The sequence below is a fragment of the Anthonomus grandis genome, chromosome 6 (genome assembly GCF_022605725.1).
Source record: "Anthonomus grandis grandis chromosome 6, icAntGran1.3, whole genome shotgun sequence".
Lineage (NCBI taxonomy): Eukaryota > Metazoa > Arthropoda > Insecta > Coleoptera > Curculionidae > Anthonomus > Anthonomus grandis.
Genome location: NC_065551.1, coordinates 555,184 through 573,916, shown reverse-complemented (window position 1 = coordinate 573,916; position 18,733 = coordinate 555,184). Strand labels below are relative to the sequence as shown.

Below are 18,733 nucleotides of genomic sequence, written 5' to 3'. Positions count from 1 at the left end.
ATGCTGTTTCAATTGTAGTAGCACTAAGGAACACGTGGTTGATATGGTTAAATTTACATGAGGTATCGAGACCGTCAGAGGCATTAGAAGGGTTAGTATTCTTGTTAAGTACAGATAAAAAGTGGGTAGCAAAGAGATTTGCAATAGAAATACCAGTATCGGCCCTGAGATCATAAAGGAACATCTCATCTGAAACGGTAGAATCGCTTTGATTGGACTGAAGTCTTACAAATTTCCAAAAGGTCTTGCTATCGTTCTCTATTGCATTTTCGGCTCTTTCAATGTAATGTCTGTAGCATTCACTAGATAATGAACGGCATTCTGAGCGCAGAACACAAAAACTTAAGTAATCAGTATTTGATCCTGACTGTCTGTACCTTCTATGTGCTATTTTTTTCTGAATAACTAGACTTTTTAGTTCTCTAGAAAACCATGGTGGATAATGTTTCTTGGAAGAGTGTTTTTTTATTCGCACAAACAGATTCAAACAATCATAAACAACAGAATAGAAGTTTGCAACAGTGGTATTTAGGTTATCGTTAACAATTATAGACATCCAGTTGTATGTAGAAAAGTAGTTATTTATAGACACAAAATCTGCTTGATTAAAGTTGTAAAAATATGTTATAGGTAGTTCCAGGTAATTGGACTTACTATTGGGTAGTTGCAGCTCAAGAGCAGGATGGTAAGGATCTGACCCGACTAAACCATTACATTTAGTTGTTAAAGTGGAATGAAAAGTTGTAAAGCAAAGGTCAAGAATTGTTCCATGATCATTAACCACTGCATTGAGCTGCATTAAACCTAGAAAAGTGAATGTGTCACATAAAAGATTTTCTTTATCAGATGTAACATTATTTGGGGTTAAGCCATAATGATCATCACTAGGTAACCATGAAATATTAGAAATGTTAAAGTCACCAACAATAAGAACATTATTAAAGCTCTCGCAAGCTTTGGTAACAGAGGCACAATGCGCTGCATACACAGATAGATCCATGGATGGAGGAACATAAATGCAGCCAATGCAATAATCCTCGTCATCACCAAGACGCACAGAGATCCAGATTTCTTCAAGTGAATTGTCAGCAGTTGGCAAACGATATGATTTTAGGGTGTTGCTCACTGCTAGGAGCACACCCCCGCCTCTACTTTTTGAACTGTTACTAGTGTTGCGGTCCGTTCTATACACACAGTAGTTGGAGCTAAGGAATTCACCGTCGTTGACTGTAGGATCCAGCCAAGTTTCAGTTAGGGCAAGAATGTGATAGTCTTCTGCTTGGGCCGCACAGAGAAATCCCTTTAGTTTAGTTTTTAAGCCCCTCACGTTCTGATAAAAGAACGATACATCATCTACTGTGGGCGCTGAGACAGTGTTGGGTCTAACTGAAAATTCGCCCCTCGGCCCTGAGTGCGCCTGGGACGAAATTCCTTGACCGCTATACCGGCTGGCCAGAGGTTCGGGTCAAGTAGTCCCTTTAGTAGGGATTCTTTTACCCCTATCCTAAAGGATGTAACATCCTCATTCTTATCCAATATGGCACATTTAACATCTGAGATGTTTAGTTGCTTCTCAAGGTATTTTAGAATCTGCTGCTCAGTAGTGTCCGGATTGCATCTGCCCAAATACAACCACTGACGTCTATCAGCTGCAGATAGTGAAGAAGCTTCAGAAGAAGTCCCAATGATGACTGTTTGTCTGCCAGGGTTAGTTCGATGGATTGATTGTGGTGTCGACCTATTCTGTGATTTTGCTTCAGAATTGGCGCCAGCCATTGAAGAGCTACTAGGCCTTGATCTGATTGGATCAACCCTTTTTGCGTAGGTATGGGCTACTGTTTCTGTTTCTATCGGCAAAGACACAGTATTGTCCGGAGACAAAGATGTTAGAGAAGTTATATTAGTTATATTAGTTGGAGGGCAGGATGACTTTGATGGAATAAGATCCTTGAGCATGTTTAAATCCTCTTCCAGTGTTGTCAACCTGGCCTCTAGCGCTTCATTTTTTGCTTGTAGTAGTTTTAACAATTCAGAATCACTGTTTGAGGCGGAAACGCTCTTTCCTCCGATTCCTTTCTCGACCAATCTCATAAGTCCCTCCTGGAATGCAATATTAGCATCATGAAAACCACAAGAAATTTGGTTGGTGATTGTGTTTTAAAAGGACTTCATTTGAGCTTCCAGAAAAATAGCAGCATTTGTTGGGGAGCTGTTATCCGTGCTGGTTATTCGCAAGCTGCGTTTGCACACAGAACACACAAAACACTTGACTCTAGTCTTCATTTGAGTGACCTGAGCCTCTGATGTAGTAAATTTTGAACATGATAAGCAATGCGCGACACTACAGAAGTCGCAAACAATCTTATATTTTACCTCTCTATCTGTTAGACTTGCACCACACCTTCCGCAAGCCATGATATAGATCAAAATAGCAATTTAACAGGCTCCCAAAAACTCCAAATCCGAAAACACGGTGACTTGGAAATTATTATTAAAAGTCAACAAATCCAATTCTTCAAACTCGTTGGCTTAAGCAGAAGCGGCAAAATAAATACCAAGAATGTTCAGGTATTGATTCTCATAGACGCACAAAAAAAAAAACGTATTGTTATCTGAGAATTTCTATTGTTTCCACTGAAAATCACAATTACTCACGAACCACCAATCACCAGCAGTACCAGATCAGAATATTGCAAAGACAATGCCAAGAAGCAGAAAATATGTAAGAATCTGAAGTCTACCTCTTTCTAATCGTGTAAAATAAAGCAAATTCGCGGAGCGTAAGAATGCGCGTGTTTACACATGAAATTTCGACAAATTACTTCTAATTTTAACTAATCACAATAACCATTTTGAATTTCAAATATATCGTAAACCTACAGCTACAGCTACAGTAATACCCTTTACCTCTAATCATCCCTTTAGCCAAAAATTTGCCGCTTTTAATTGTTTTTTTCATAGATTGTTCAATATTCCACTAAACGATATTAATTTCAAAAAAGAATATAATATAATTTTACAAATCGCTCGAAACAATGGATATCCTATAAATGTTATTAAGAAGCTATACAACAAACATTTTTTCAAAAAACTTAATAAACCATTACTCAGTAAACCCAACACCCTCGGATCTTATCGATCTATTACTTACTTTTGCAACGTCTCTTCTAGTGTCGCACAGTGTTTTAAGTCCAATGAATTTGTCACTAAACCTAATATTTGTTTCAAAACCAAAAACAACTTGGCAAAACATTTAGTAAACACTAAAGATAAAATACCGATAACACACCGATCTGGAGTTTACAAGTTAACTTGTTCCCACCCATTATGTGATATCTGTTATGTCGGCCGAAGCGGAAGGAAAATTGAAGTCAGAGTCAACGAACATTTAAGACTTATCACGCGAAATAAAAATATTTTTATTAACAATACCAATTCTCCTTTTGCGAACCACATATTAGAGTCTGTCCATAATTTTGATACGGGACCTAACACTGAGGTTCTGCATGTTTGTGAGAAAGGGTTACAATTGGACTTGTTGGAAGCATTTGAAATAAATAAGGCCATAAACTCCCCAGACTGCACATGCATTAATGAGCAAACTAAGTTTGACAGTTTACGCTTGTTTGATACAATTAGCCCTAGAAAATAACTTTTACCATTATTGTTTTTAACTCTTTCATCTTATAACATTTGTATTAATCAAAATTTAGAATCTTTTCTTTAACGCAACGCTAATATACAATAGTTCCTTATAGTACCTTCTTTTAATATGTAGAAATTAATTCTGTATCGTCCTAGGTATAAATTTTATATTTTGAATCGTAGATGTCCTTATTGTACTATGTTTTTAATATTAATTCTTTTATTTATTGTTGTTTTTATTCCCGATAATGGGTAATTTTTGTTTTATTTGGTGAACGTATATGTTTTTTTTTGTAATGTTCTGGTAAGTTCTAAATCTATATCGTTATAGCGAATAAGCTCTTTTTTAAAACTGTCTTAGATTAGATTAGATTAAAATAAGGGTGAAGTTTCACTGCGACCTAAAAGATCTATTGTGTGCCCCTTTCTAATTACTGCTTGATGTTATTCTCAAGTCAAATTACTTCGTACAATCCTATGGCTTTAATAAAGGCTAGTAGTTGTGACGGTTCCAGTAATGAGATATTTCCTTCTGGAATTTCATAATTACCGAGGTGCATGGCACGACTTTCGGCAACTGTTTCGCATGTAGTTACTAAATGTTCTGGGGTCTCTTCCTCTTCCCCACAGAATCTGCATTCACCTGTCTGTTCTAGTTTTAGTTTCCTGCGGTGTTCTCGAAGGTGACAGTGCCCTGTTAGGAATCCTGTTACAATCCGTAGTTTAGTTTTAGTTAAACTTACTAGAGCTTTAGATTTTTTTGGGTCGAGGGTTCCAAGGAACATCTTGGAGTGTCTCAACCCTGGATGATCATCCCAGAGGCTTTCTCTGAGTTGATCCTCCATTTTTGTAAGCTCATATAGGTAAGTATTCTTTCCTATGCCGCAGAAAGGTTCCGGTCCTACAAATTCAGAACCAGATCCCTTTTTTGCCAGAATATTGGCTTCTTCGTTACCTTGCACGCCTGTATGTCCAGGTACCCACAATATTGTGACTTTATTTCTCTTTCCTACCTCATTAAGTTTGCCCAAACAGTCTCTTACCATTTTAGAACTGATGACATGTGAACTCAGTGCTGCTATGGCTGCTTGACTGTCGGTGAAGATTGCGATGTCCTGCTTGAGGTAGTCTTTGTTCAGGATTAATTGAGCGCATCTTTCTATAGCGTGTATTTCCGCTTGAAAGACACTGGTGTATTTTCCCAGTGGCTCTGAGTATTTGGTGCCAGGCCCAAATACTCCACCTCCTGTTCCTTTTTCGGTTTTAGAACCATCTGTGTACCATTTGATAGTATTCTGTTTAAGTGAGCGGGCGACAGATCCATTTTCCCAGTCACTTTTGCTGTCAATTTTTGTACTGAAATTCCTAACAAAGTGATATTCCCGAGTTATATCGTCCTTGGGAAGATCGAACAGGGGAATGGATCTTGTTTGAGATACCCAGGCTCTCTGATCAATGTCCCTACTGTTCGTTCTATCCCTTGCTAATCTGAACATGGCCCTTTTAGCAGCTCCCTCTACTGCCAGGTGAAGAGGTGCCAGGTCAACTATGACCTCCAGTGCTGCTGTGGGGCATGTTTTCATAGCTCCTGTGATGCATACGCATGCAAGTCTTTGAACCTTGTCAAGTTTACGCCTTACTGTACTTAACTTTGTAGTGTCATGCCACACCACTGCCCCATATGTGATTATGGGTTTAACCATCATGGTGTACATCCATCGCAGTATTTTTGGAGAGCATCCCCAGTTTTTACCCGCTAGGTTCCTACAGATCATAATGGCTTTGGTGGCCTTGTTTACTGTGAATTCTAGATGCTTGTTCCAACTAAGCTTACTATCCAGTGTCACTCCTAGATATTTTACTTCATCCGATGTATGTACAACTTGTCCGCCCAGGTGGATGTCCCTGGTGGGTTGCATTTTCCTTTTACGAGTGAATGGTACGATAGTAGTTTTCGCTGAATTTATGCTCAGCCCCACTGATGTGCACCATTCTTCGGTGATGCTTAGGCTTCTTTGTATGAGGTCGTATAAGGTGCCCTTATACCTGCCTTTGACTATAATAACGATATCATCAGCATATCCTATGCAGGTGAAACCGAGATTTGTCAATATCTCAAGTAGTTCATCGACTACTAGACTCCATAGTAAGGGTGAAGTTACCCCTCCTTGAGGCGTGCCACGAGTAGTTTTGATGCCTGTGGTCTGTTCGCCCACAGTAGTCTCAGCCGTACGCGTGGCAAGCATTTGACAAATCCATCTTGAATTACCTGTATTTTATTTTAGTATCTGATGATGGCTGTTTTACACAGCCGAAATGCATAATACATTTACCTAAGTGACCTACATGCATTTTTCTTGGAGATAAAGACTTCCCCTATTTGTAATCTTTATTTTTCCATTTACTTAATTTAATTTTGATTTAAATAAAGCAAATGCTGCATTCAGTGGCGTATGTCATAGACGGCGGGTTTTAAGTAAACACGCTTTTGATCTCTACCTAATCAATCAATCAAAATGTTTTTTTTGTTAAATATTTAAGAAACAACATTAGTAATGAAAAATCATGATATAAACAAAAAAGAACTTACATCGCGATTTTTAAAACCGATTCACAAGATATGCATCATAAAGCATAACGGTGTGGTGCAGACCTTTAAAGCTTAAACTAAACCTAAACAAATTAACAACTACGTCGGTTGAGGGCGGAATTGAGGAGCATGCGTTGCGACGAGTAAAGTAGTTGACACGTCGGTCTTATAAATTTAAAAATTTAGCTTAAATATTTTGTGAGAAAAATATTTAAAAGGTTTTTTTTTCCTGTGACCTTAAGTAAGGTAGAATGACTCGAAGAGCTAATAAAGGAGAAGAATCCTCTAAAATGATCATTTGAACGTCAAGCGAGCATGGCGGGCGAAGAAGTTGATAAAAGTGGCTCCAATAAAGTGTACAAATATTGTCAAAAAACTGTAATAAGTTCCCTTGCCAAGTGCACAAGAAGGGTGTGGAACAAAGTGGGCAAGAATAATCTAGTAAAATGTTGAAGTGGCCACGTCAGAAAAGACTTTTAGCAAACTTTTGGAGGCAAAGGATGCAGTTATTAAGTCAAGAGAAGAGGTAATTAATGAGTTAAGAGCAAAAGAAACCTTATTGTACCAAAACATAAAGCTTCTCGAAGAAAAATTTGAGGTTAGGTATAACCAAAAAAAAGGCCAATAACACGAACTTAATAAATATATCTGGACTGCTAATTCAATGAAAAGTAAATGACCACTACTAGGAAACCGCCATTTTGCGTGATTGTGTCCTTTCGATGTTGGTCACTCTGACAAATTTTAGTTGTATCAATAATTGTAGGGAAACAAAACAATTAAAGTTTTTGAGAGGTTATGTTTACAAAATAGAAAGTTACATACAGTGTGTGTCAGCCAAGTGGAATAAATTAGCTAAGAAATAGATGGGAGCGTGTTGGAAAAAACGCTCGAATACGTCGATTGGTTTTTATAGTTGCGCATTTTTTTTCTTAAAAACTTTTTATACAGGGTGTATCAGATAACGGTGACCAATACCAACTTGCTTAGTTTAAACATAACACCCTGTATGTTAATTAATTTTTAGATTCCTTAGATCATTTTAGACATATTTTGTATACAATGTCCTATACCTATCTTTGACTGTTTCGGAAATATTAAGTAAACTTCAATAAATAATATTTAGAAAAGAAAGTTATTTATTTGCCGAAAATTGTTACAACATATTCAAAAAGTTATACATAATACATTTTGTAACAATGTTTTCGAACTCTTAATTAATATGGGCCTTCCCGAATATCTAAGTTTGAATATATAAGTTTGAATATCTAAAAGAAGAATACCAAGATATTAAAATTGTTTTAGAAAAGATTTTATATGCACAACTTGCGTCGATTTGAAAATGGTGGATATCTTATTAGACCAGCAAAGTGGATATACTAAATACCCCTGTTTCATTTGTCTATGGGATAGTCGAGCAAAAAAAGGAACATTGGAATAGGAAGTTTGGCCTCTGAGAGAAGTCATGGAGGTAGGAAAAAAATGTGACCATGATAAGCCAAGACAATATCCTTCTTAAACCACTTCACATCAAGCTTGGCCTAATAAAACAATTTATTGAAGCTCTTGATAGGACTGGTGACTGTTTTAAATATGTGTGTCAAAAATATACAGCTCTCAGTATGGAAAAATTGAAAGCAGGTATTTTCGATGGATCGCAAATACGTACTCTTATAAAAAACGCTGAATTCATAAACCATATGACAGAAATTGAATCTGAAGCATGGCTTCATAAGTCAAATATGAGCATTAAATTGCATTTTTTACACAGTCATTTGGACAGATTTCCGAATAACCTGGGCGATTACAGTGAAGAACAAGGAGATCAGTTCCACCAGGACATTAGGATAATGGAAGAAAGATACCAAGGTCGATGGGGCAGTCACATGTTGGCAGACTATTGCTGATTTTTAGTAAGGGAATATCCTAAGCAAAAACATGCTAGAAAATCCTACAGGAAAAGTTTTTTGTAATCTTTTTATAATTTAAGTAAACGAAATACTATAGTTTTTGTATCATTCTTAAAAAAGAGTTCACTAAATTTTTTTTTCTAAATATATTGGCATTTTTATTTAGGTTCCTTCAGTAAAATAGTTATTAGTCTCAATCTCAAAAGTTAGAGCCAATTTTACAAATCTGATTGTGATTTAGTATTTAGCACACTAGTCTTATAAAAAATTGACTTTAATGTTTTAGGCCGCAGAATCACTATTCCCTAGTGTTTTTGGAGCTGCAGTCTATGCAAACCATCCACCAACTTAAAGAACTTCTTGTTCAATAATGGGAATAACTACCCCAGGAATCGATCAGAAACTTTATTGAGAGAGTACGCCCAGTTGCTGTGCTGAAGTTATCAGAGCCAAAGGAACACATACTGACTACTAAGAATAGTGTTGAGATAGTGCCTTATTAAACGATGGAAAAAATAAAATTATTATTTAAAGACTTATCCGACAGGTTTAAGACATTTACAATTTTAACAATAGTCTTTCACAAATAAAGCAGAAAACGATAACTTTTGCAAAAAACTATTACACAAAAAATTATTTACATTTTTTCAAGTGGCTCCTTGTTCAATTGGAATAGTTTATAATGCCATTTCAGATTGATGATTGATGAATATTTCAGCCATTCTGATAGCTCTTGATTTCTCGAAAGCATTTAATGTCATCGATCATGATTTGCTTGTAGCGAAACTGAAATATTATTACTGTAGTGTTTTGCCCTTTTTTAATACCTACTTGTGGCATAGAACCCAGAAGTGAGGATGAATAATAAATATTTTGATTTGAAAAATATTATTTCTGGTGTCCCACAAAGGTCGATCCTAAACCCATTATTATTTCTTATATATACTTCAGATTTACCAGGTCTTGTTGAAGAATCTGAAATACATCAGTATGCTGATGACACTCAATACATACATTATTTTGACTCTGGTAAGTTTGATAAATTAATTTTCAAAAGAGCATAACCTTGTCATTAATCCTAATAAAACAAAAATGGTTTTGTTTTCAAACCGCGGATCACATAAAAATATAATGGAAACTGTTCACATTCAATTGGATAACGAAACTATTTTGTTCTCCGATACTGTGAAGGTTTTGGGAGTAAAAATGGACAATTCTTTAAGGTTTAAGGAACATGTTAATACTCTTCTGTAGAAGTGTTATTTACGCATGCGTATGCTTATGCCAATAAATACATTTTAAATTTTAAAACTAGCAAAAAACTCGTAGTGGCTCTTGTTTTATCTACTTTAAATTACTGCCTTATAGTTTATTATCCTTGCTTAGACCAAATAAATCGTTACCGCCTGCAACGCGTGCAGAATACTTGCTGTAGATTTTTTTTAAACCTCGGAAAGTTTAATCATGTATCAGACTCTATATTTCAGTTGAGCGTTAACCACGCTACCTTACCTAATTAAATACTTCTACTTTTCTTTATCGATTATATGTTAGTCAAAGTCCTGAATATCTTTTTGAACATACCAAGATACTAGGTTGACACTCGAAGTATTAGATACAATATCTTGACCATGCCGCACCATTCCACGGCCCTGTTCAAGCGATCTTTTACTTATAATGTCAAGTTCTTTAATACTTATAAACCAATATTAAATACTTCATTAAATGTGTATAGGAAATATTATAGACTTTTGTTTTTAAATCAATCCTAAGTATAGTCTAGTTTTCTCGAAGATAAATATTTTATATATACTTGTTACTTTGTCCAGTTTTTTTTTTTCGTTTTCTCCATTTAAACTATGATTGTTAAGAAGGTTAAGAGTTAAAGCGTAGGTCTAAGCTCATCTTCGCCTTCTTTGGTAATGTAGTATTAAATAATATTGTAAGATTAATATTGCTTTTTTTTAATAAAGACATTATTATTATTATTTAAAAATATTCTCACCTGCACTGAATCCTTGGTAGATTCACTAACACTAGAAACGGCGGATGCACTATTTTCTCCTAAATCGTCTTCGACTGAAATGGCGGGACTATCGGCGAATGAGGCAGTCGTGTCCCGAGTGTCCTCGTCGAGGGCGGCCGCTGGTACCGAACTACTGGACTTGGCGGCTCCATTTATTGGCGGCACACCACCTACAAAAAGTTATTACGATATAAATCGAACCGTTGCTAAATAAGACCAAGATTATCGCGTTCTTAGTGCAGGCATACACGATCCGGTTTTAACGGATACATGGGATATACGCGATACACACTGCGTTTAAAACGGATATGCACTAAGAAAAATTCCAAAATTTAATTTAATTTAAAGATGGCTTAGGATTTTTTTTCTAGCTGAATGCTTAAAGTGCAAATAACATAGAAACTGATAGAATTACATGAAATAAACAAGAGTACCTTTTTTATTCAAAATTGAACTGCCTTTTAGATTTTCTTGTTGTTTTAGCCATAACTGATTAGGCCAAAAAGATATGTTGTAATTTACCTAAGTAACAGGGTGTAACTAACTCCCTGCATAAATAATGCTAAATTCACCACAACATTTGTAATTTTTATGTCAAAACACATAAAGTCGCCAATTTTCAAGACGATACTGCTTAAAATCACAAAATTATTAAGAAATTCCAACTTTAAATACCCTGTATTTCGTAAATCTGCAAATTTGTATAAGACATGTTAAGCTCAAATCGCCATATTTTGGTGTGTAATATCTCCAGTTCAGAGATTGCCCATTCTTAATGAACCACCCTGTATGATTAATTTTGGTCAGAAAAAGAAGTCATTTACCTGCCGAATTACTTTCGTCTGAGGTAATGGTGGCGTCAGCATCCAAAGAGTCCCCGTTTTGATGCAGCGCAGCTAACGCGGGTGGGATGCCGTTTCCATTTTCAATTTGAACATCTGTAAAAATGTTATAATACAAGATTTTATCTGTAGAAATATCGCTCGTAATAGCGTTGACAGAGTAAACAGGGTATTTTCTCAATTCCAATCCCAAATAAGCATAACAAACTAAATCCTTCGATACATTTAATACAAAGTAATAAGTTATTATACTCTATTTCAGAAGTGTGTAGAGCAATAAAACCTCATTAGGTATGCAAAAGTGGTACCTGGTGATCCACCAATATTTTATGCCACTACCTTAGTTGGGTATTAGTTTCAATGTAAAATTCTTTCTTTTCGTTGATTGCAGGTAGTGCCACCCGGTTTTGGGTCAATTTATGAGTTTTGCCCCTTGTTACCCACTGATAAACATTGAAAACGGTTCGCCAAAGGCGTGCAACTGGGACTTGTTTTTTACCTTATAATTAATGTCCTTAAATGCTATTTTATTTTAGAAAGTTACTTTTGTTTAAATGGAATAATATATTTTTTTCACAAATTTATTGAACATAATATGTAGAGTAAAACAGTTGAAAATGTCACTTTTGGATCTGGCACTTTTTGAACAGTGTATAACAATTTTAAATTATAATAGATTGTAGTCTTCTTCGTCATCTGACGAACTGTCATCACCTCTTGACATTATAATTAAAGAATCGACTGTCTGATCGATGAGGTTGTCAAGATCCCACATTTTGTCCTCTTGCTTAATTACATGCTGGACTGCTTTTCGCCAATTCTCTGGTGTCGCTTCCGTAATGGCTTGATCAAACAGTAGCTTAACATCTTTCATTTTAAAAGTCGTGTTTTGTCTTGCTACAAATCCTTTTACCTGCGCCCATATCAGTTCTATAGGATTTAGTTCGCAATGATATGGCGGTAAGCGCAGTACAGTTATATTATATTTTTCGGCTATATCTTCCACGGCGTATTTCATGAAACGAGTTTTGTGTAAGTTTGCTATTGCCATCAGTTCTTTTTTTATCAAATTTGCTTCAAACGCAATACCTTTTGCAGTCAGTCAATCTATAATTTCTTGCTTTCTCCAACTTGAAGTTGGCGTCTTCTCTATTCGCCGTGAATGATAGCTTGCGTTTTCCATAACCACCACCGAATTAGCCGGAAGAAATTTTATCATTTCACCAAAATAGTCCTCGAAAACGTCTGAGTTCATGTCTTCATGGTAATCTCCTGTGCGAGTCGACTCAAAGGTTAGCAGACCTTCTTTTAAAAATCCCTCTTCGCTTCCAATATGTGTGATTATAAGTCTTTTTCCTTTTCCCGAAGGTACTTTAATACCCGTAGACAGGCCTTCTATGAAAGCTTGGCGAGCACTGGTTATATTTTTGTCTTGCCACATTTTTTGGACTATATAACCTTCGTTAATCCACGTCTCATCAAGATCAAAAACTTTCTTTTGCTTCCTGCGGTACTGCTTGATACTTCTCAAGTATTGTCGTCTCCAACAAACAATTTCGTCGCTCTCCAGTAAAAGTGCTTTGCGGTTATGCTTTTCCCAGGCAAAATCCATATTTTTTAAAGTTTTCCATAAAAGTTTTCTACTTATCAACGGAATACTGTCATCTCGGCCAAGCTCCATTAAAATTTTGTCTAGGGTGGGTATTTCCTTTTTAAAATAAAAAGAGTGAACTTTTCTTCGAATTATACATTTAGCATTTTCATCAAGGACTTTTGTAGGTCGTCCTGGCTTTTGCTTGGGAGATTCCACTTGACCTGCTACTTTTCTTTCCCGCAACAATTTGAAAATGGTGGACTTTCCAATTCCACTCATTCGAGAACATTTTTCAACAATTTCTTGCACAGTAAAACTAGGGTAATCGTGTTTTATGCAATCATGTACATTTAAAATAATAACTTTTTCACTCAGCGATAGTGGAGAATTTTTAGTACATCTTTTCGTTGGACTGAATACCTCCATTTTTTAAATATTGGGATAATAATATTGTGATTACACTACAGCGTAGCAGTGACTACTAACGTTTAAAATATGATTTAAAAGTATTTATAGTCTGTATATATTACCTGACCCCATTTTTGCATGTTACAAAGCGTTAAAAGATAGGTACCTATACAAAAGGATTAAAAGTATTTATTTAGTATTTAATCTCTTTCAAAATAAAGGCATTTAATCCGTGAAAATTAAATTCATAAATATTATAAATACCTGCGCCTATGAACTACCACGAAATGTAGCCAAACAGAACGGAATTCCCCAGTTTATTGCTCTATACACTTCTGAAATAGAGTATAAGTTTTAAAATTAAAACCCGCCAGGGAGCAAATTTGGGTCCTTTGTTGTTTATATTGTTTATTAACGATCTCGCATTAATCATCTCTTGTTATAAATTGCTTTTTGCCGACGATCTGAAAATTTACACTAAAATTAACTGTTTAGCCGACTGCCAACATCTTCAAGAAGTATTAAATAGTATTAATAGCTGGTGTCAGAATAACAGACTTTTTCTTAATGTATCAAAATGTTTTCTTGTTTCCTATTGTAGAAATAAAACTTCTATACAATATGATTACCATATACAGAATCTTCCTTTAACAAGATGCCATGAAATCAAGGATTTGGGTGTAACGTTTGATGAAAATTTTGACTTTAAAAGCCACATTCAGAATATTGTACTATCATCATCCAGGTCTTTGGGGTTTATTATTAGAAATTGTCGTAATTTTAACGATACCAGCGTGGTACTATTATTATATCAATCTTTTGTACGCTCAAGACTCGAGTATGCGTCACTTATATGGCATCCAATATATGAAACTGAAATCAAAAACGTTGAATATATACAACGCAGGTTTATAAAGTATTTGCACTATAGGGAAGATGGCGTTTATCCAGCCAGAGGCACTTGCCAAAATGTCATGCTTGGACGGTTCAATATGAAAACCTTACTCGATCGTCGTGTGACAACGGCTATAACTTTCTTATATAAGCTAGTAAACAACAAAATAGACTGCATTTCACTCCTAAATCAGATTTGGTACATTGTCCCAAGGATAAACTCCAGAAATTCTCGCACTTTTTATTGCAACAGAGCATTAAATAATATTTTCAAGAGAGCTCCGATTTTTTACATATGTAATTTGTTTAATACGCTTTGTAACTACAACATAGATCTATTTGTTGATACGCTATCTTCTGAGCTGAGGCTACTCAATCAATAACCTAGTATTACAACCTGTAAATACCTGTCTAATGCTGTTTGTTATTTAGAAGTGTGGCATAAAGGTATGTTGAGTTCTTTTTTTTTATTTTTCTTTTCTTTTTGTTTATTCTTTAAATTAGTTTTAACTGTTTTACTTTACTACTTTGTTTTTTTGCATTTAATTTTTATTCTGTTATTATTGTTTTGATTTGTATTTTTTTTCTGCACTTCCTGTAAGTGGGTGACCGTTGGAAATAAAGACTTATTTATTTATTTATTTATTTATTTAAAACTTGATTTCCTGAAAATTAATGATTTTTGACATGCCCCCTTTTTAGCCTGTACCCTTCATCTGTAATCAATTTTCTTTCAAAATGAAAACAAAAATATATATAAATCTTTAATTCCCTGTTAGTATGAATGAACCAAGGCTACTCTCTTCAGTATTATTCACCAACAGACTGTTTGATCACTCACCATCTAATAATTCAGGTTTCAGTTCCGAGACAATGTAATGCGTCCAAATGGCCAGTTCGACTTTATGCGGTGACCATTTGGTGGCGGTTCCGAGCCTCTCAGCGCCCGCGTTGAGACGCTGCGCTACGCTTCCAATGTGCTGCGCGAACTTCAGGTACTCTTTGGTGGTGTAGTCGATTCCCTCGATGTCGGGAATGGCCATCAGGCACTCGTCCGCCATGAAGGGGGCCGACTCGGGAGAGGCGGCAGCCAACAAAGCTGAAATTTTTTAAATATATTAAATCCCAGTAGTGTGTGTGTGTGTATCAAAGTAGGTAGCCAAGTGGTTGAAAGTAATACGACAACAAATGCCTCGAAAATTGTCCCCCTTGATATGTAAACTGACGTGTTTTGCCTAATTTTTATGCTATCATTGGTAGAGGCAATATTAAATGCTGTTCGTTTTCAAATTGTCACCCCGTATATATTTTGGCGATTACTTATTGCCTCAAGGGATGATGATATATTTTTTGCGATTTTGCAAAGGCCTTTGACTGTGTCTCACATGAAATTCTACTACAAAAATTGGAATTTTATGGATTTAGAGGTTTTATACTAAATTGGATAAAGTCCTTTTTATCTAATAGGTGTCAGAGGATGCGTTTTGGTGGGAGTGAGTCGGAGGAGTTGGGTGTTACTGTGGGTGTGTCTAGGGATTTTGTGCTTGGTCCGCTTTTATTCCTAATAAATGATCTATCATTGGTACTACAACATGCACGGTGCACATCATTTGCTGATGACATTACACTTCTTTGGAGTGGCACAGATTCACATGCTCTCAGTATTGTGAGAAACCAGGATTTGGCAAATGTTAAAACATGGTGTGATGTTAACCACTTGTCTTTTAATGTCTCAAAGACAAATATCTTAAATTTCAAGTGTGGTTTAGATGATGTGCATTTGGGTCCACAGCATGTTAATGTCACAAATTGTAATACATTTTTAGGGTTGTTTATTCATATTTGTTTATTGGTGATAAGCTAAAGTTTGATAAACACTTTGAGAAGCTTTGCACTAAATTGGCATCTGGTTGTTTTGCGATTAGAACAATTAAGTGCGAGCTAAATAAGAGTATTGCTAGAAAAGCTTACTTATTTACTTCTGTGTTCATTTTACAGAAGCGTGCAGTTCGATATGTAAGCCCTATTTTATAAGGGAAAATATATTGACTCTCCCTTCAACTTTTATTCTTGAGACTGCTTGCTTAACGTATAAAGCCGGCCGCACACCTAAGTTACAAATGTGGCGCCACATTTGTCTTTCGACATAATTTCGTTCAACATTTTGTACATTTGCCACAAATGCGGTACAAGCACGCACATCAGGGCTTAATTCTGTTCCGCATAATTTTATGATGTGGCAATTATTAAGTCAAAACCGAAGAAAACGTCGTTACTGGGTTCATCCCTATAATAATAGTTGTTCCAAAAAGGGCAATTTTGAACTATCAAAGCAATAATTAAATCATGATATGAATTTCAAGCTTACTATAGAATGTTACCGGCTAAGTGTGGTCATATAATATTTCTCTACTTCCTGAATAAATAAAATGGTTTGTGTAATATCGTTCTTCATTTGTATTTTAAAACGTGACACGACAGGCCGCAACAAATATCGGACATGTTGATTATCCGGGGAGTAAACACAAATGCGGTGTGGCTCCAAATGCCGTTTGGTAGCAAATGCATCTTAGGTGTCCGATACATTTGTGGAAAAGCATTTGTGGCGCAACATTTGTATCGTAGGTGTGCTGCCTGCTTAAGAAATATAACTCTGTATTTAACTCTGTTAACTTAAATAATACCAAGTCATCTTTTAACATAAATTTACCAATACCTACTTCTAATTTGACACAAAATTCAAATTGTTTTACAAAAGCAAAAAAATATTTAATCATCTACCCCAGTCATTAAGGAAGATTCAAACATATAAACGTTTTCGAAAGCAGGTAAAAACAATCCTGCTTCATAAGGCATTTTATAGCTTGAAGGATTACTTCACAGAGCATTTTTGAACTTAATTATGTTTTAATATACACTACGTGATGTCTATTGTTTGAGTTTGTAATGTAAGTACTGTCCAAGCAATAATAATGGACATATTTTAGATTTTGATTTCTTACTTGTATATTTGTGTTGTGCTATTTATTTTGAGGTTACACTAATATGTTTTAGATTAATGATTAGTTGTCTCAGTTGTTGATTGTTTTCAAAAAGAAATATATATAATGTATGTATTTTTTTACCACAGCTTTGTTATTAACACCCTTGGTGTTTTAGACGAATAAAGCTTCATTTGATTCGACTTGATTTACAGTCTGATAAAATTATGTACTTTATTGGGATTTCTATGTTGTATACTCTAATGCCTGCATTATTACATACATTTCAGCGGTAAATATACTTTCAACAGTAAATATAGCGGTATTATCATTAAGTTTAAAGATATTTGAAATATTTTCAAAGGGAAGAAATAAGCACATCCAACACCTTCTGGTGTCTTAGATCCATCAACTATATATATATAGATATACTATTCTGCAAACTTAACAACTATATCATTATTTATTTGCGGATATTCACAATATTGTGAAAGTAATAATGGTATTACACAAAATATTGCTATAATTACGTCCAAAAAATGGTAATTTACTGTACGAAATAATACCGTTTTGTAACAATGCTACTTCAGTAAATGCCTCACTTAAAGGAGGTGAACTTTTGTGAACCCAAAATGATTCAGTTAGGTTCTCAGTGGCCAACATACTAACTTTGTTTATAAGACAGTCAATAGACATATTCAAAGTTTTAATTAAACATTTTTGAGCTAAGTATGCTCTTCTTAAATGTACCGGGGCTTCTTCCGTTTCTGCAAGAAGAGCAATACCGGTGTGGAGGAAAATGCTCCAACTGCTACATGTAACACCTTATATTGTAATTGATCAAGCTTATTTAAATGGGTTTTGGTAGCACTACCATAAAATATTGAAGAAAAATTAATGATCTGGTATATGCCCTATAAAACACTAAGGCAGTTTTAGGGTCAGCGCCTCAATGTAGTTTGGCTGTGACCTTTAACAAATAAACACATGAATTATTTCTCACAAAAAAAATAAGATGCATCAAAGGGAAGGAGACTTAATCCCTCCAAAAACTGGTTAAACTCCGGACATGAGAAAAAGAGCTTTGGAAGAACTGAAGATTTCGAAGTTCAATGAAATATCAATTCCACTCTTTCAAAAATAACGCAAATACCAAATACACTCCATCATATTTCACCAAAAAATACGTGGAGACCCCGTTTCAATAAAGCAATCCTGAAGGCAAAATCTGCTTTGGGTGGATCCTGAAGACTATGAGAAACTGGGAGAAGTATGCATTTCAATGAGATCTTTTTGGAGATTTCAGCAGCCATTTATTGAGTTTATTTAAACGAGAAGTTGAAGATCATCACCATCAAGAAGTACTTGTGAGTTAAGTCTGGTACACACATCATTAATAAAAATATCAAATAAAAGTGGGCCCAGTAGTAACGCTTGAAGTACTCCCGATGTGGATAGGTATTCACTTGATTTGATGCCACTGATTTTTGATAATGTTAAATATTTTCGTTTTGTAAATTACTTAGTTAGCCATGAAAATGTCACAATGGCTTAATAAAAGACAGTGACATTCTAAGATAAATATTAACATTGTGTAAATATGATCAACTTAATTAAAGAGTCGAAAATGGAAGATATCCACTATTCAAGTGACGTTTTGATAAGGCTATTTATTTTGCATGGACAATGTGATCAAATAATAGCAAGAATATGTAAGGTTAATATGTTGTAAGGTTACAAAATAATTTTGTTAATTAGGTCTCTAAATGAAAACCTGAATTAAATAAAACAAAACCAGTTACCAATGAAGAAGATAATATTATGAATATATTGGCATATTTTA

General features: G+C 35.1%; 1 protein-coding gene across 1 annotated transcript in view; it reads right to left on the bottom strand.

Annotated features, from left to right (window-relative positions):
- LOC126737395 (uncharacterized) overlaps positions 1-18,733 on the bottom strand; it is an 86,693-nt gene that overhangs the window by 18,001 nt on the left and 49,959 nt on the right. Inside the window, exons 3-5 of the mRNA XM_050442286.1 lie at positions 14,751-15,008; positions 10,996-11,109; positions 10,151-10,341 (exon numbers count right to left, since the gene is read on the bottom strand). Of these exons, the coding sequence (XP_050298243.1) occupies positions 10,151-10,341; positions 10,996-11,109; positions 14,751-15,008 (563 nt within the window). The remainder of the gene's footprint in view (positions 1-10,150; positions 10,342-10,995; positions 11,110-14,750; positions 15,009-18,733) is intronic.